This window comes from Phragmites australis, chromosome 17, assembly GCF_958298935.1.
Source record: "Phragmites australis chromosome 17, lpPhrAust1.1, whole genome shotgun sequence".
Lineage (NCBI taxonomy): Eukaryota > Viridiplantae > Streptophyta > Magnoliopsida > Poales > Poaceae > Phragmites > Phragmites australis.
Window position 1 is genome coordinate 23899919 of NC_084937.1, and position 19791 is coordinate 23919709.

Below are 19791 nucleotides of genomic sequence, written 5' to 3' on the forward strand. Positions count from 1 at the left end.
ACTAACGGATAGTACTCGCTACTACGATCGCTGGAGCATGAGAATCTCCTAAAACGGAGCTCGTATGAAAAAGTTATGAGAATTTTAAGCTACAGGTGCTTTTCTGAAAAAGAATAAGAGCTAATTTGTAAAAATAAAAAAGTTTTAGGGCTTATTTATAAAATTTAGGGACCTATTTGTAATTTTACAAAAGTTCAGGGGCTTAAAAGTGAAATAACAGTACTGATAGGAGCATAATTATGAACACAGTAAAGTCTAAGGGCCTAAATGAATATTTACCTAATTTTAGGGATTAAAGGGGTTTATTTTTGTGCTCAAAAACTTATTTATTATGTCATGTTGACATCATCCTACTGACGGGCTCGGGTGGCTGACGTGGTGGCTTACGTGGCTGCTGACTCAGCTCAGATGCTGACATGGTGCCTACTTGGCTACTGACAGGGACGGTGGACTGGCACCGTGGACTAGGTCCACTGGTCCATGGTAGATCGAAGGGGTATGGGTTTGGCTGATCTAATCTGGGTCGTCGGTGGAGATCCAATGGCTCATGGCGGTTGGGAAGGGATGGGCGACAGCAGAGGCTGGCGGACGGTGGCACCACCGCGGGTTTCGTCGGAGCATCACCGACGACGCTCATACAGTGGCTACAGGCTACCCAACTTGATGAGAAATGGTGCAATCGAAAGTGATGATGACGGGGAGTCTCACCGAGGGCTTCATGGCGGCCGGCGAGGTCTCGGTGACGGAGGGAAGTGGAGGCGGCAGTCGGTGCTCGACGGAAACACGTCTACGGCGACGGACGGGGAAGCTCCCACGTGACTCTGCAGTGTCGGGGAGACAGTTAGCCGACCTCAGAAAGCAACGGGGAAGCTCGACAACGGTGAAAGGCGGCGAAGCTTACCGAAGCTCGGCGGGAGGACGGCTTGCGGCGATCGAAAGACGTTGAGGAGCAGTGGGGGAGATGTCTCGTGCTCCTGCGAAGCCGGTGGCGCACTCAGACGCGACAGGGAGGGCATGAGCACAGCGGACAGCGTGCGGCAGAGCTCTGCGGTGGCAACGGCAGGGTGAGGCAGCGGAGATGCGGTTTCTCAGGTGAGGGAGTGCCAGATGGGGGCGCAGCATGCTGCAGGCGTGTCTTATAGCGCAACAGGGAGTACGGGCCGTTGCAGAGTCGTGGGTGCAGAATCGGGACGTGCGCCAGAGAAATCGGGCGAGTAGCACGTGACGGTTGCGGGAGGAAGGGGAAGGGACTGACAGGTGGGTTTGGGGTGTCGGTGAGAAGACGAGAGAGAGCGGGCTGAGCTTCAGGAGCTAGAGAGATGGACCGGACCGGTAAAAAATGGGCGTCACAGCTTGGGATCACGAAACAAAGGCTTCTCGTGGACGATGTATATTTTTTTGGTTTTTTCCTCCCTTGTGATTGTACATGAGATAGTGGACGTGTGATGGATGCATGTTTCCTGCTCAGGTTCCCTACGGCCTCGCTGCATTGTGTACATAAAGTATGCTCACTATTAGTTCATACACTTTTTTTAAAAAAAATTATTAATTCTTATCATTACGTCAAAATAATATAACTGTATAAAAATTTATATTCGGTCTCTAAATACATATAACCACAGTTCGTAAAGTTCTGCCGCTTCCGATCGAATAAAGGCCGACGACTGCTGTGGCCGGCGATGATGCGCCTGGCCATACGCGAAGGACAACATGCATGTCCGCAAGTTTATGACATATAATTTTTCCTCATGTGCATTGAAGAGGGAAACATGTAGATACGCCATCTACTACCCCCATACCAAACCAATTCATGCGTACGAATCGACAAAAAGACGCCCCTATTTGGTTATTAGATGCTCTATTTGCATGCGTGCATTCCTGTCCCTGTCCACCGAAGAAAGCATGCATGATTCTATCACCGTACTGCAACAACGATTACAATAACGGCCTAAATTTTAATTTCTTACAAAAGTTAAGCTCGGTGTAATGAGGAATCTCAGGATAATATCTCTGAACTAATATCGTGGTACAGTTCAGTTTGGTATCTCGGCTATAGTTAGATCGAAAAGCATACATGAGATATCCTCGCACTAGCTTAGGGAACTTACTATCATACTGTTTCATCAAGAATATTCCTAAAGTTGAGAGAGAATTGGCCAGCAGCATAGTTTGTCTTGGCCGTCTCTGACCCTCCTGCATGCCGTCGCAACCTTCACCGGCCAGGATCCATTGCATGCACGGCCAAACCGTACGAAAAGGAAGGTCTCCACTGGTCGGCATGCAGCTCCTCTCTGGACCGATGATCACATTCGTCTGTGGCGCAATTGGACGTATAAAATGGAGGAAGGCAGAGGCAGCCATCGTGTAGTAGAGCCTAAACACGCAGCGTGCAACGGCAGATCCATCTGGCGTTGGAAAGAGAAAAGCGACGGTTCAGAGAGATGTTCCATGTATTTTCTCATGAAGTAGTAGCTAGTGTTCGACACTTTCAACACCAAATTTAATTTAGTCGGCATGCTTGCCTTTTCAGTTTCGGATGTGCGTTATTTATGACTGGCATGTGTACCAGTCAAGAACTTCTGCATGCCAAGAACAAATTTGATTTTTCTAACAGTATCGAAAAGAGGAGAGAGAAGGGGGAGAAAGGGCAGGTAGCCGCCAAGGCGGTAAAGTTCCGCGGTTCCACCACCTCAGGAGCCAACCAAGCAGGGGAGCAGAATCTTTCATGAGAGAACAGAGGACATCAAAATCTAATAAGGGGAGCCATTTTCTCTCTTGCTTCCTTTCTTTTCGTAATTTCGTATCAGTTGCTTCCTGACGGATCCTTGGAAGCCCGTAATCGTAGAGCACTTCATTTCCTAATGGCAGAGAGGACGGTGATCGCCCTGTTAATGTATGTATCCATTGCTGAACTGCTGTACCTTTGCAGTTGCAGCAGTACGCTAGTATGATACAACTATGTATTATTTTTTAGAACGTGTCTGGGCACGTTTTTCATTAAGAGGATGAGAGAAACGTACAAACGACCACACCACCATACCAAAGTGAATTGGAGCGGTTAATCACGTCATTAGAGGTTAATACGGAAAAAAAATAAACACAGACCTACATATTAGAACGTAGAGACAATGAGCATAAAAGGATTGACGGCAACCCCAGAAGCACTAAGGTGGCTGAAGGACATACATCAGCCTCCTATTGCCGGCCATTATCCAGCAGCGAGCTTCCTCCAAAATCACCGCGCTTAAATTCGCCGCCAAAACTACAGATCGATTGAATACTCAGCGATTCCTCTCCTTCCAGAGACACCAGCATACCGGAATAAAAAGGGAGTCAAAACCACGTCTCAAGTCCTTTGAAAGTTGCTTGCGTGTTAAAAGCCACCAATCTACCAATTCCATGTCTCCCCGTGGGATGAGACGATGTAGACTCGTAGGCCTCAGAAGATGGAACCAAACCTCACGAATGTAGACACAACCCAAGAGCAAGTGTTGTATGGTTTTAGTGGCCTGGCAACACAGAGAGCAAGGACCTCCATTCCTGTGGTTGTGATACTAAAGGCGGTCGTTCGTCCAACATCGGTCATAGAGAGCCAACCAAACAAAGAACTTGCATTTTGCCGGCGCTTTTGTTTTCCAAAGTTGTTTTGCCCTGGGAAGCTTCGTTTGTCCATAGAAGAAGGCCCCGCATGCCGACAATGAGGAGTATTGTTGGTTTGCATACCATTTCCAAATGAACTTGTCCAGGGCATCCGTCAAAATGATCATCTCCACCTCATCCTACACATGTAGAAACTCGACTAGGACAGGAAACGTTAGGGAGCCCGTTATGTCACAAACCTAACGTTGGTTCCACAAAGCCTCTACTACAGAGCACGAGCGCGAGGTGCGCCTGGCCACCGCCTAGAACAAATGAGGTGCCAGACACTAGATTGAATCACCGGCGAGCCACTTGTCTATCCAGAAAAGTGCCTTGGAGCCACTGCCGATCTCCACCGAGAAGGAGGGATCGAACATAGCACTGATGATGCGCTCACCCTTTGTTCGCGGGGAGCCCTAGGTACACAAGTCATCCACCCGGCGTAGCCACTCCTAGAGGAGACGGAGTGAGAAACCAAGGTACGAGAGATCGAGGATCCCCAGCCCACCATGCGCTAGTGAACGGCAAATTTGTGGCCAAGATATAAGACAATGACCTCCAGACACCGAGTCGGTGCCGCGCCAGAGGAAAGCTCAGTGAATCTTATCGATAGCCTGCCCAAGACGGCAAGCATGAAGCAATGGACATGTAGACATGGATGGCCATGAGAGTACTTTTGGTGAGGAGGATGCGACCAACAGAAGTGAGCAAGGCCACCTTCCAAGTTGGTAGCCTGTCAGCCATGGCATCGACGAGGGGTTGGACGTTACATTTGCGAAGCCTCCACAACGACAAAGGCACTCCAAGATACTTAACTGGGAAATCAGTGACCAGACAAGGGAAAAAGCATTGCATGGTTGCCAGGTCCTCCTCACTGAACCGTATCAGCGACACTTGACATTTTCTTAGATTTGAGTAGAGGCTCGAGGTAGCAGCAAACACATCCAAGATGCTTCTAATCAGAACCAAATCCTGCTCACACGACGAGATGAAGATCACCAAATCATCTGCATAGAGTGAAGCCATGTTCTTGATCTCAAGCGCGATCAAGTCTCTAAACAGCAATCGTCTATCCGCACTCGAGATCAAGGCATTGAGGGCCTCCATCACGAGCATGAACAAAAGGGGTGAAAGTGGATGGCCTTTGCGAAGCCAAGAGCATGGAAGATTCGACTCCCTGGTTGACCATTGAGGAGGACCATCGTGCTCGCGATGGACAGCAAGATAGCGATGCAGTTGATCAACCACCGTGAGAAGCCAAAGTGACGAAGCATGTCGAATAGGAAAATCCAAGACACAGAGTCAAAAGCTCTCGCAATGTCTATCGGTAACAACAGACTTGGCCACCTTTTCAGTGTAGTAGCCACGCGCCCAAATTGATGGCTTTGAAATTATCGTGAATGTGGTGACTTTGGATGAACGCAGATTGGTTAGGCTTCATGAGGAGAGACAGCTTCAGTACAAGACGTAGGGCTAGCGTCTTGGTGACCAATTTGCAGAAGTTGTGCATTAGGCTGATCGGGCGGTAGTCCCCGATCTCTTGAGCCTCTCTCTTCTTGCGCATCAACAACATGAGAGAGTCATTGAAAAGATTAAAGCTCCTTCCATCAAGCGACCACAAGGCATTGAAAGCCCGAATAACATCCGGCTTAATTACTTCCCAATTAGTTTTATAGAACATGCCCGTAAATCCATTAGGACCTGGCGCCTTCTTAGCCAGAATCTCTTGGATAGTCTTCCAAATTTCTAACTCTGAGAATCAAACGATGAGATCGGAGAGGTCTTGGGAAGGAATGTTCAGGGAACCGAAGCCGAGCGCCAGCGACATGAGTTTATGGGAGCCGAGAACCCCATTGAAGTATCTAAACATAGCTTCCTCCTTCTCCCCCTCATTCACGACTGACATCCCCTGCACATGCAAGGTCTCAATGTAGTTGTTGCGGCGGTGGTGGCAGGCCTACAGGTGAAAGAACCTCGTGTTGGCGTCACCCTCCGCCAGGAACAATATATGGGATCTTTGACGCGCAATGGTGCGTGCCAAGGAAGCAAGGCCCAGACATTTACACCTGAGCTCCTTCCATAGCTGTTGTTCATCCGGTGATAGAATGCACCTTTTTAGGGCCTTAGCAATGTTGCGTAACTTGTAGTCAGGCGAGCGGAAAGCGTCGGTGTTCTCCAGTGGGCAATGCCAGGCATCAGAGATTGTATCCAAGTACCCTGGGAACCGGGGCCAAATGGACTCGAATCGGAAACAATTCTTGAAGTGGAGCTCATATTAGTATGTAGCAAGATGGGTGCGTGATCGGAAAAATCCGTGGAGAGGGCTCATTGCTCCAAGTATACAGTTGACCCTGAAGGTGTAACTCTTTGAGCTCCAAATCATCAAGGAAGTGTCGGAAGTGACCCATCGAGCGTCGATGTAAAATGTTGTTGTTTTTATCTTCCGTTCTACATATCATGTTGAAGTCTTCACAAAGCAACCAAGGGTCAATGCAGCCAAGCCTCAGATCATAGAGCTCCTGTAGGAACATGGCTCTGTCAAGCTCCCTGTGAGGGCTGTAAACCGAAGTGAGCCACCAAGCCCCCCCCCCCCCGACAGAGACACCTTTACAGTAAGCGAGTAGTCTTTGAGAGTGATATTCGTCATCGTTCAGATATCCGTGCGCCATGCAATGAGAATCCCGCCCCGAGTACTTACAGTCGGCAAGAAACAATAATCAAAAGCAGTGCCTAGCATTCCTAAAATGATGGCATTGTCAATTACATGCAGCTTAGTCTCTTGTAAGCACAGCAGCGAGACGCACTCTTGATCAACGGTTTCACGAACAGCATCGTGACGTGCCTGGGCATTGAGGCCATGGATGTTCCATACAAGAATATTTTCAGAAGCCATGGAACCTGTAGCGACTGACTCTCCTAGCAACCACGACCCTTAGGCTGTACCCGCTGGAACCAAAGGCCCCATCTCACTCCTTGACTTGCCGTTAGGGAAGAGCTCCCGTATCGCTGCTTGGTGAGAAGCTGACATAGGCGTCTCAAACACTCGCTCGTACTTAGCGATCACCGCAGCATCCAGCGACCGAGACTCGGTGGTGATGCCGAAGCTCCGCATCAGCACGTTCTATGCCTAGGTAATCGGGTTGGACATCCGCGACCTTTGCGCAGCCACTCACTTGCTACGGCGAGGCATCAACACAACGACGTCTTCCCTACCAACGTTTGCACACGGGTATTGTCGCGACGGTGCTGCGGTAAGCACAGGCTATAAGAATGGAGCATGCACCGTGGCAATGAAATCAGACATTACTGCACCGACCCCAGGCTCCGCAACCGAAACCTGGAACGGCAGAGGCAGTAGCAAAACATCTGTCGAGGCGGAGCATAGATGCAAATCCAGGTTGATAGGCATTGGCACCTCTGGAGAACACGCATAGGCGTCGGAGCCTCTGGAGAAAGACACTGGGGAAGGACAGGCTCATCTTGATCGACATGCAGGCTCGATAGGCTAGGCCTAACACTGCAACGGGCTGGCCCAAAAGAAGAGAAAGGGGATGAGGGCACAGATGATGTCAAGATATCGACAATGAGCTCGGGTGACTGGACCAACGGAACAGGGCATGGAGCCCTCCACAATGCCTCATCAACCATGGGGTCCCAGGTAGGGGGTTGCAGCGCAACAGGGGCCCGACCCATGCCGAGCCCATCCAACGATGCAACACGGCGCTCACAGGCCGGAGAGGCCATGCTTTCTAGAATCATGGGGTCAAAGGAGACCAGAGATGGAACATATGTAACGGCAGGAGCTTGGCACAACAACTCAGACGCTTGGACGGAAGCCTGGCGCGATGTTGACAAAGGTTATTCCCCTTTAGCTTTTGTAGGTGGTAGAGATTGCGTCTAACGTGCATCGAGCCCTCCTCGAACGAATTCGGCAGCGCCACTCTGTTCATACGACCAAAACGTAATGGTCCCGATAGAGAACATGCTAGAGACCGGACCAGCGCACGACCAACCCGCCCCGACCTCACCGGCGGCAAGGGCGCGACATGCAAAGCACCACCATGAGGAGACATTGAGTCAGCACGACCAGCCCCGCCGATGCTACAGATGTCATCACCTCCGTTTCCGAACGAATCCACAAATTGTGTTTGTTTTGGCCATGGCTTGGAACGGCCGTGTTGCTCGAAGCCGGGGTACTCATTGCCATCACTGTCCCATGTATCTGGCTGGGTTCCACTATCAGAAGGTAGGTTCCAATCTTGGACCTCCATGATGTGGATGGTAATCGTGTAGCTGAGTTACAATTGCTTGGAGTGAATGATCTCTTCTAGGCACAGGAAAAGACCGCATTCGATGTACTCCACGGGCTCCAGCACAGAGAGGGTAACTTCAGCCGAAATGAAATCAGGGTCCATGCACCAAGCGACCACACGAAAATGGCGCAAATCATCATCACCAGTAGTGTCTGGAGTCAGCTGCAGGTTTGAGCACGAAGCGCTGAGGATACGCTCCACCATGGACAGATGCCTGGCATGCGATGGAATCCTCCTAAGCTACAGCAGGACGCGGAACAGCAGCGTACCCGCGGTCGCCGTTGACTGGCGCTGCCATGGACGGAACTTCAGCTGGAATGACAACATGGGAGGCATAGGAGATTGAAGAATGAGGTCACGTGCCGCCGGGTCACGAAAGATGATCAGGAAATCTTCCAGGAAACCACGTTGGACAGTGAAGGTGCCGACATCAATTCCGTAGGAATTCGTCAGAAGCCACCGGATCTGCTCCAAACTCACTGGTGGTGTAGTGCCCACCGAAAGCACCGCCATGGCCAGTGATAACCTGGCCTCTTCTAGGAGCAGCTCTTTAGATCGGGGGATAAAGCATAAGGAATGTCGCGGCCGGCGCTCAAATGAACCAAGCACGAACGAGGAAGACGTCAGAGGTAGTGACGGTAGGGGCGGAGGACTGGCCGCACAAATGGAAGGTGCTGAGAATGATTTCCCCGTGGTCTGGGACACAGCGGACAGCGTAAGGGAAGGTCCATGCGGCAACACCGGGGAAGCGATTGAGGGGGAAGATGTTGGCGGCAGAGCGGCAGAGCGAGGAGACTGGAAGAACCTCACCGGAAGAGGATCTCGTGAGGCCCGGGAGTTGCACGCTGCAGCCTTAGCTAGAGGAGAGCAAGAACGCCTGCAGTGCCGAGCCTGGTGATCCTCCTGTCGGCACCGCATGCAATAGGACGGATTACGGCAGGCCACCGCGATATGGTCAGTGGAGAAGCAATTAAAACAATGTCCAACCAAGTCGGTCGGTACCGATATGGACGACGACGGGGGTGGCCGTGGAACCCGTTCCTGTCGTGGACGCTTCCTCATGACGAGTTGCCAGCCGTCTGCATCAGCGGTCGAGCGGCGATGGAGGGTCGCAGCGGGGCGCGGCGGTGGGGCAGCAGGAACCGGGACCCTCCACCGCTCCGGCTGAGAACACACGAAAGCCGTGGCAACAACCGGCAGGGCATTGGTGTCCTTGGCCTCCTTGAAGTTGGACAGTGACTGGGAAGACGACGGCACGTCGGAGGCCATAGAAGAGGCGGGGAAGGGACTAAAGAGTAACCATTCAGGCAGGTCCGCCCCGGAGCACGGGGGCCTGACCAGACCTGAACTGAATGGGGGTGGCTTTGGGGTTCAGGGAGGACGACCTTGTTGGGGAAGCAAATGCCGGGGTGCGGACTGAAACCTTAGGCGCACGCCCGCAGGGCGAGGTGGCGAAGGTGGCCCGGAGGAGGGTGGACTTGAAGAGTTCCTTTGCAGTAACTCACTCATGTGGAGACTCCGAACTGCTGCGGGGTTTTTTTTTTTTTTTTTTTTTAGAGGGAGAGGAACACTGACGAGCTGCTGGTGGTTTGGACTCTGGACGGGCCCTTGCTTTGGGCTTAATTTTTGGCCCACCAGTAGATATATCATCTCATTTATCAGGCCCGCCGCACATTGTCCCTTCCTTCTGTGATTGATGGAAACATCGGACAGACAGCATCACTGCAACCTGGCTAAAAAAACATGAGCAAGTATGTGACACCCATCCTATCTGCATTACCATTTACTCTTCAATCAAAGTCTTCCACCTACACTTTCAGATATCAGAGACCACTCCTGTCGTCACTGCCCAATGCTCACGCTCCTTCCCCTGAATCATTTGAATCTGAAGTGACAGACCAGACCGCCACTTGCAAGCAACAATTCTGCTTGCAACCACATGGCATGCATCATGTATTCATGTTTGTTTGTTTGCTGGGCACCAGCTGAACACACACTCTTAGGGATTCCACCACTCAGCAATAGCAAGTCCACAGGCAGGCAGGCGGCCTGATGCCAGCTCAAGCGCTGCAGGTGCACCACCAGCTTGAGGCCTTGACCGCTTACTTGCAGCACCTACGCGTACGCACAGGCGCCGTGGAACGTCATGACATGTGGTTTATCCTTGGCCTCATCGTCAGTGGGTCGGGTATACATATTCATCGTGATCATGCCCGCGTGTGCAACCATGTACGCCCCGGCTCGCACATGCCCATGCCGCCGCTGCGTCTCCTCTAGTTCAAAACCGTTTAGTTAGTTGTCTGGATTTAATTTCTTAAAAAAGAGGATTATTGTGTAATTGATCACTTTTTTCTTTATTGATATGCTGTTTTTTTTTTGCAATAACAACAATTGACATAAATATATAACATGAGCATCATCTGATCATTTTTTAGCAATTGCTGCATGCATTTGACTTTAATTGGAATCGATCAAATTCATAAAAAGTGAGGTCATGTGAAGAAACTTAAAATTTCACTATATAACTTAGAGCTGAAGATAATTTTAGAAATTAGCTCATTAATTAAGATAAATATTAATGAATTTTCCTGATTTTTAGGAATCCTTTTAAATCTCTAAAAATTTATGGAAGGTAAAAAACAGTCAACTTTAATGAATTTTAATTTGAATTATGTTTAAGATTTTAAAGTGCAACTAGTTAAAATGAGTTGCTTATGAATTATAGAACCTATAAAAAAATTGGTAGATTTTTTAGAGCCTTTTAGAAAGTCTAAACTTTAAGGAAAAATGATTGAAAATATGGATTTTTTAGTCAATCTTGCAACATCTGAACATAAGGGCTGAATCCGGAGAAACTGCGATTCGGCCTGATTCCACGAAACGTTTCCATCGCTGTCGTTTGGACGTCGTTCCGCAAGAATCGTATGTGAATTCAGAAGGCTATGAGCAACCGAACCAGCATATCATAATATTTTTATAAAAATATTTAGTATACATCTGTACACTATGACCTCTCGTGGGTCTGCTCCTGCTCCTCATGTGTTCATGTGTAGCCTGCGTGTAATGTGGTGCCGTTTTTCTTTGTGTGATGATAGGGTTTTGTCTGGGAGTCTGGGCGGGCAGGGTATGGGCAAGTGCTAGAGGCTGAATCTGTGGGTGCAACTTGCAGTCAGCCGGTTGTTTCCTCTGGCTCTGCGTGTGGCTCCGATGCATTTCCGGCGATGCAAGGTGGGGGATAAACCATATGGTCTCTACATGGTATTGCTTCCTGATAAAGGAGATGCAGCTTCTACTCAAAGGGAGGGGAGAAATTCGTGTTATGAAATGAAACCGTAATCAGAATAGATTGACGGAATATTCGTACCGCAGTGTGGTTGGGGTGGTGCCCTGATTTTGCCTCACAAAAAGGCTAGTTGCTCGTGAGGATTGTATTCTGACCTACTCTGATTAATAAATCTCTCATTTCCAAAACTATACGCAGTAGATGCAGGTTCAGTAAAAAAACTTGAAAAAATAGGTATGGTACTAATAGTAAATGGAAATACTATTGTAACATTAACATATTTCAATAAATTTGGTCCACCTTGTTGTTTGTTTAGTGTTTTTAGTGAATAAAGTATAGATCAAGCTCCTAGATAAAATATAAACATATATGCTAAGTGATTTTATTCTTCTTCTTAAATTATTATTATTACCTGCATTTGAGCATTCTCGTCTTTGCCTTTTTTGCGAGGAATTAATATCACAATAACATTACCAATTGTAAATGTCAGTTGCCACTAAAACATTAAAGACCTAAAAAAAATTGGTCGGACAAGCTAGTCTAGATTTTTCATTGGACATTGTATGGATCAAATTTATTAAAATGAACTGTAAAACAGTAGTTTTTGCGTCCAAAGAAAAAACCTACTTTGTTACCAGGATGATATAGACACTTAGGGCGCATTTGGTTACAGATTCTCACCCGATTCTCAAGCATTTCTTCGAGAATCCATACCAAACGGTGAGGTGATTCTCTAAAACGGTGAGATGATTCTCGTTGAAACGTGAAACAGTCTTGGAGGCGTTTCTCTGATTCTCAGAATCACCTGTCTCCGAGAAACCGAATCCAAACCAAACGCGCCCTTAGATGCACACATACACGAATGTATTTCCTTTAGTACCTCTAGGATCGGTACACTTGACCTAGTAGAGTGTATAGAACTAAACCCGAAAAGGAAGAAAAACCCTCAAAAGTTTTTCTTTACCAGCAAGGTCTAATAATAGAGCTTCATTTTTAACCAAAAAAAACACTTGATCTATCTAAATTTGCCCATGGGTCGAGTCGGTACTCGTGAAATCTCATACAGATCATTCAATTTCCACTTTCACCTAGCTCATCTGGCCCATCTGCTAGCCCAACACTCCTATCTCTCCATCAATATCTCTCTCTCGCGGTTTCTCCCCGGTCTGGACTCCGGTCAGATGGGTGTCGGTCGGAAAGGAGAAGCGCGATGCTATGCGATGACAGTGACTCGGGGTCGGCTGCGTAATGCAACGAGCGACAGCGGAGCACGTTGCAGGGGTGGTTCGAGGTCTGCGGCGGAGCAGGCTGTGGGGGTGGCGAGCGACGGTGGGACATGTGGCCGTCGGCTATGTCTTGACTGGCGGAAGCGTGCTGTGCCACAGGTGGCGGGAGCACACGGTGCCACGGACAGGGGGAGCATGTGGTGCCAATGCGCACTATGCCGTGCACGGTGGGAGCACACGGTGCCGGTGCGTGCGAGCGCCAAAGCTTGGCAACCAAGCAGGGCTGCTAGATTTGGATTAGGAGTATGCATGAGGTGGGGAGAGGCTCAGCGTGGCTCAGATTGGAAGGAGGAGGGCTTGCAGGTGGTGGTTCATCGATGAGGTGATCGAGAAGCTTGTCGGCACCAAGGAAGAAGGAGTGCAGAGTCAGTTTGGTTTCGGTCGGGATTAGTGCGAGAAACAAAGGGAAACATTTCATATGAACATCCTCTTCGTGATTTGAGGCTTAGCCGAGGCGGATCTGTGCTCGGGCTCAGTGGATTCAATGTCGAGCGGTGATGTAACGGTGCTGTTGCTATGTTGAAATGTGTTGTGTTGTGCTGCTGAACTAAACCCGATGGGTGCCCGAAATCTGACAGGTGACCGACGAGTTTAGGTTCTATTTCAATTTTAGCCCGTTTGGTAATTTTGGTTCGAGTCGAATTAGGACTAACGGGTTTCAAATCAAACATGATTTTACTCTACTGACACCCGACCCATTGTGAGTCCAAATCGAGCTCTCACTCCCCTTTTCTGTATGATTTTCATCATTTGAGTATATTTTTCTTTGCGCTCGTTAAGTATCTATTTGTTTATCGTTATCTTCTCGACCGCTCATGGCTCCATCCCCATCCGCACCCTAATCGAAAGTCAGAAACGACTCTACGTGTAGCCCGCAGGGCCGGGTCAGGCCGACATCGACGTGGATCCGGTCAAAATCCCAAACCGACGGCCTCCAAGCCCTCCACGCGCTCCATCGGACGGCTCCGGCTTCCCCATATCCTCCGCCGCCGCCTGCTTTATTTAGCCTTCTGCCCCTCCCCTCCCGCGAGCTGCACCTGCGTGGATCCAATTCCTCTGACCCTGCAGGTGCTCCCTCGCTCCCTCTCTCCCTCCTCTCGCCTCCAAATTTCTCTCGTCTCATTGCAAGCACCTCTCTCTCCCTCTCTCTGTCCGGCGCGCGGGTGAAGTGAGAGACCATGCAGGCGGCGGCGGCGGCGAATGGCGGGGGTGACGTGCAGAAGCAGCAGCAGCAGCCGCAGCCGGTGGTGGGGGCGCCGCCTCCGCCGCCGTCAGCGGTGGTGCCGCCCCATTGGGTGGCCATGCCGTTCGCGCCGCCACCCGGGGCCGCGGCCATGGTGATGCCACACCAGATGGCGGCGGCGCACTTCGTGCCGTTCCACGCTATCGCGCCGCCGCCGCGGGCGGCGCCCGTGGCGGCGGTCGCCCTGGGCTCCCCCGCCGCGCAAGCCGGGCAGGAGGAGAACAAGACCATCTGGGTCGGCGACCTCCATTACTGGATGGACGAGAATTACCTCCACAGCTGCTTCGGCTACACCGGCGAGGTGAGCACGGGCACGCGCGCGCGCTCTCCCAGGTCCAGATCTTGGCCACGGCCACGCTGTCCCCGAGCCAACTCCACGAAAAAAAATTCGTTTCTTTTCCCCTCGCCTGTGACTCTTTCTTTTCTTGATGTGACAAGCCTGTGACACGCACGAAGGTGTGTTCGTCTGCGTCTCAGCTAACTAAAAATTGCGTTTTGATGTGCGGATCCGTTTCCAAAATGCGGTTCGTTTCTTGGGCTGCGCGAGGTTGGAGAGAGAGAGGGATCTTAAGACAAACAAGAATAGGTAGTTGCAGTTGCAGATGTGGGTACATATGATTGGGTCAGTCACTGTGCTGAAAAAGGAAATGGCTGAGCAACTGCTGGGCAAACGGCAGGCATGGATCTGCGAGCTGAAACTTGAAACTTGGCAGTGCCCAGTGGCGCTCAGTTCGTTAGGTTGGCTGCGGCGATGCCTTCCTGTACTGGCCTGCGAAGATGCGCGGCTTGGTGTACCAGGTTGGGCGGCTTCCGTAGTCCCGTGATGGTACCATTGCTGTAAATCTGTTGCAGTCGTGATTGGTAGATTTCGTGTTTTTCGCTCGAACACACATAAGAGCTGATGAAGAAAGAAAATAAAGATGAAAAATTCACAACAAACAACAATAGCCACAGAATTATTGTGCAGTCCTGATTGGTTAATTTCGTTCTAGGTTTCTAGGTTTTGATATGGTTTTAAGTTATTATAATGTGTTGTTTTCATGATAAACACGCTTTATTTATTTGGACTGAACAATAATAGCCACAGAATCAATGCTACGGCTTTGAAATGAACTAGTGCATTTAGCTGAATGAAAAGGAAAAATAATAATTGTGACATATTACTTTTGTTTTATCATATTATTCAATGAAAAATATGGAGAAACATCGGAACCCTGGAGAAAGATTTGGTCCCTTTTCCAAAAAAATTTGGTAGCTTTGGGTGTAACGAAGGAAAAAAAACATTTTTGTTTTACTTGCTAGCTGCAGCTGCTGACCAAGTCTTAGCTCTTGAGTTGCTTTGTCAGTTCGATGGTTATATGGTGTGTTGACTGAAGTACATCTTCTGATGCAACTCTACATTCTTTTCTCTCTATTTGGATACCCGAAGTCCAAATTGGCACTAATATATTTTAATATGTTGTAGGTTGTGGCGATTAAAGTTATTCGTAATAAGCAGACTGGACAGTCGGAAGGATATGGATTTGTAGAGTTCTACAGTCACATTGCAGCTGAAAAAGTACTTGAAGGCTTTTCTTGTCACATAATGCCAAATACTGATCAGCCTTTTAGGTTAAATTGGGCATCATTTAGCATGGGGGATAGGCGTTCGGATGTTGCTTCAGATCATTCCATATTTGTAGGCGATCTTGCTTCTGATGTCAATGATGCCACATTACTGGAGACTTTCTCCAGCAGGTACTCCTCTGTCAAAGGTGCAAAAGTTGTTATTGATGCTAATACTGGTAGATCGAAGGGCTATGGTTTTGTGAGATTTGGAGATGATAATGATAAGACACATGCCATGACTGAGATGAATGGTGTGTATTGCTCTACTAGGCCCATGAGAATTGGCCCTGCAACTCCCAGAAAATCCTCAGGTTCAGTCGCAAGTTTCTCAGTTATTTTATCTGCTAATATCCATACTTATTTATCTGCATTCACACTTAAGTTCTTCCAGAGATGCTTATATCTCTATAGTTGCAAGTTAACGCCTCTTACTGTTCCTCTGTTTATTTTTTCAGTATATAATCTTTTAGAAGTTAGAGCTACATAGTTGTTTTTGTACTTGTCAATGTTAACTTAGAGAATTTCATATTATTTAAGTTTAATCTCTATGGTTAAGTCCAATTGAATGAGTTAAGAATTTTTTTCTTGCTCTCTTTGTTCGATATTTTTGCTTTCTGTTGGAGATTGTGTGATCATATCTACTGAAGCTTATCCTATTTTTATTTTGTATCTGAATTTGGATGTTGCACTATATTATCGGGTGAGATTCTGATGACTTAAGCATTCACAAATAATTAAATGTGGAACTACCTTTTGATAGTACTCTACCTTTTAGCATCTATTTTGCTTTTTAAAAACTTCACTTATACTTATTTAGTGCATGTATAGTCTTGTTTTTGTTCGCAATTTAGTTCGCATTTGTTTGTATCATTGCTTCGTCCACTTTCCAATGAATACAACATGCCTTTCTATTTTGCATACCGGCTTTACTATCTTCCCTATGCATACAAAGTGCTCCACCATATCCTCCCTAGCTAGTTCCTACCAAATGTAACTTCTTTGCTTTTTGACTGAAGACCACAATGAGACATGATGCTAACAATGTGCAAATGAGTATCTTTGTTGTGAACTCCAAACGAATGGCAAAACATGGTTGATATGCTGAGCACATACTTGTGAGATTTTAACCCAATGTTGGACTTGTATGTAGTTTATTTTTTAAAGATAGGGATTGCTTTGGGAATGCTGAGATGATTTGATCTAGTACAGGAGCTGAATGGTTGGTTTAAACCTGAGAAAAATAGTGGACTGTTGCCTTGTTGAATATAATGCTACTTACATTATACAGATAAAGTTTTCATCGAGAACCACATACAATTTTTCAGATGATGGTGGTCATTTATTTAATTTTTTCTAAAAATCATGTTGGTTTAGGTACTTCTGGATCAAATGGTTCATCTGCTCGATCAGATGGAGATTTGACAAACACAACTGTGAGTACAGATGCATTCCCTGCAACTCATGTAGTCCATCATTTTTTCTCCTTTCATCATAGTTCTTTGAATATACATAGGTATTTGTCGGCGGGCTCGACCCAAATGTTAGCGAAGAGGACCTTAGGCAAACCTTCTCCCAGTACGGAGAAATTTCCTCTGTAAAGATTCCTGTCGGGAAACAATGCGGCTTTGTGCAGTTTGCTCAGAGGTATGAGCCCACATATTACACATTTCAGCTCCCCAAATACATCCTGTCATGATTAATTTCCCCTGTTACCATTATGACATCAGATAAATTGTTGTTATTCATTTGCCAGAAAGAACGCCGAAGACGCATTGCAAGGACTAAATGGAAGCACAATTGGCAAACAGACCGTGCGTCTTTCTTGGGGTCGCAATCCAGCAAACAAGCAGGTATTAACTTTCTCCGAGTTACAGTTCCAGCAAACAGACTGTAAAACTCTGCAGCAAGATGTAGCTAAGAACTTGGCACACATTTCCTGTTCACAGTTTAGGGGCGACAACGGCAGTCAGTGGAACAACGGGATGTACTACGCAGCTTCCCCGTTCTACAACGGCTACGGCTACCCTGCGGCGCCGTTCCCTGACCCGGGCATGTACGCTGCTGCTGCCTACGGCGCCTACCCGTTCTACGGCAACCAGCAGCAAGTGAGCTGAACTGAACTGCTGCCACACCTCACTCGAAACTGGAGTCTGGAGGTATTAGACTATTAGTAGGTGTAGCTCTTGGTAGAAGAAGAGGAAGGTAGATGTCGGTTTCTTAGGTGAGCTAGATGCAGTGACTGGTCATGTAAAGCGCATTAATATACACGAGCTAGCGCCACCGAGAGTCCGAGACACCTATTGGCTGGCCACGGTCTGTCGGATTCCCAACCCCCCCAAAAAAAGAATTTTTGACCTGGAGCTGCGACCTTGAAGCAGAACAATAAGCTAATGAAATCCTCGTGTTTGCTATTCGATTTGCATGACTTTTTCCTGAGGGATTGCTTGTCTGTGGTGTGGGCTGGTTCGGTTGCCGGAAGTGTGCCGGGCGCAGATGCCCACGGCCGAGCACGGTGCCGTCGCCCCTTGCGCGCCCAACTCGCTCGCTCGCTCTCTACGAGAGTACCAGTCCATGAGCCCACCGCGCGGCATGGCGATTTCGACCTGGGCGGCCGGCACTCCACGGCCGAGGTGGGTCTCGGCGCGGCTCTCCCACCCATCCAAACCTGCATGCCCACCGCGCCGTACCGCCCGGCTGGATTCACGCTTCGTTGTCCGCGCCCGCACACGGGCCACGGGCCACGACAGGGAGGGGGTACATCCACGGCCGCACCGCGATGCAGCAGGGTGGGGGCACCGGGTACTTCGGGATCGGCAGATCGAGGTAGATCGGTCACGACGGCGGTCTCTCTTCTTCTCACTTTATGCTGTGTGCAGTGGACGTACTGACACAGGCATCTCTGAAACTGTTGCCACTGCAACCGATGTCTTTTCATTCATGACTTATGACGTAAGATGCACCTTCAGCATGATAAAATCCTTCGTCCGTCATCTTGATACTCTTTTGGACATATAAACATGGTCTTCATTTTTTTTCCGAATCGAGACCCACACTCACACAGTTGTATATGGACTGTACGAGCGCCGGGGGGGGGGGGGGGCAGTACCGGGGTTCGAACCCGGGTCGCTCCCCTAACGGCAGCCTCCAGGAGCCACTCAGCTCGGCTACCGGTCTTCATAATACAAATTTGACTAATAAGTAATATATTTGGTGCATATGGACCTTTTAAAAACCAGTAATATATTTGATGCATATGGACCCTTTAAAAACCAGCAGTTAAACTCTCAGTGATGTAAGACTTTTTCTTTATCATGCTTGGCGGTGGATTTTTTTTCCGATAAGGGAAGCTTTATTAATTCATATTGTTATAATAAGATGTACAACTAATATAAGCCGTCTCCAATCTCTGCATATCGATGATGCATATAGCCTAAAAACAAAAGAGAACATTAAAAAACTTTAAGAGACGGAAGCAGAAGCAGTACAACACGTAGGTATCTTCTGGGATTATTAAGTCTGAATCCGTAGTCTAGAACCCCAAGCCAAGGCTGATGAAGAACTTGACTGCCTACTCGAGAGCTGGCAAGATGTAGACGTTATTCGTCGAGATTCCGGTTGAAGCAGTATGTACTAAGCATGAAACCAGTACGTATATGTATAAATAATCTACAAAGAATACGAAGGTCGTTTCTTGTTATTGAAAAATAAAGTCATTCCTACATCGTCGTATTGATCAGCACAAGGCTGACACTCCAACCATATATTAGCTTTTAGACATTTACTAAGACATCGTAACCAACTTCCCATCATATGAGCTGTACTTCGAAGTAGATAAAGGTTTGTAGCTACCCGGATGATGAGCCAAGTGGAAAGAGCGAATTGACACTGAAGAAGAGATGCTTAATTGTTTTATTTTGTGACAAAAACAATACTTTTAACTGTCTTGTTATCTTCTGTTCTTTAGATTGTCCTTTATGAGTAAAACCTATTGCCAAAGGTATCAAAGAAAGATCCTAATTTTAGACAGCACTGCTCATATGACTGAAATTAGCGATACTTACAACCATATGAGGAAGAACACCGGAACATTCAAGCACAACCATTCCCTATTAGTAAACATTTATGGATACACTCTCCCTATTGCTTATATGACTGAAATTAGAGATCCTTACAGTCTACGCCACTGCTTCGTTCGCTGGTGCAGGGCTAGAGCTTCTAGAGAGGGTAGAGATCAGGGTGGTATCCGTCGGGCTTAGAGGAATTGACAGGGCAGTGTCTATACCGGTCATGTGGTGGTTGGTGTGGCAAGGTGACCGTGGTGGCCAGGGTAGGCGGCTGGGACGACGTGAATGGAGTGGTTAGCGTGGATACTGGCGGCGGCCATGAAGCCGGTGGTGGGAACGCTACCAGAAACTGGAG

General features: G+C 48.1%; 1 protein-coding gene across 1 annotated transcript; it reads left to right on the top strand.

The window, feature by feature from the left end:
• Window positions 1–13541: 13541 nt before the first annotated feature.
• Window positions 13542–17788, top strand: LOC133897281 (polyadenylate-binding protein RBP47-like). Its single transcript, XM_062337943.1, has 7 exons — window positions 13542–13589; window positions 13691–14065; window positions 15230–15683; window positions 16747–16805; window positions 16886–17016; window positions 17126–17222; window positions 17319–17788. The coding sequence occupies exons 2-7, from the start codon at window positions 13700–13702 to the stop codon at window positions 17484–17486; spliced, it is 1275 nt and encodes a 424-aa protein (XP_062193927.1). The 5' UTR covers window positions 13542–13589; window positions 13691–13699; the 3' UTR covers window positions 17487–17788.
• The last annotated feature ends 2003 nt before the right edge of the window (window positions 17789–19791 follow it).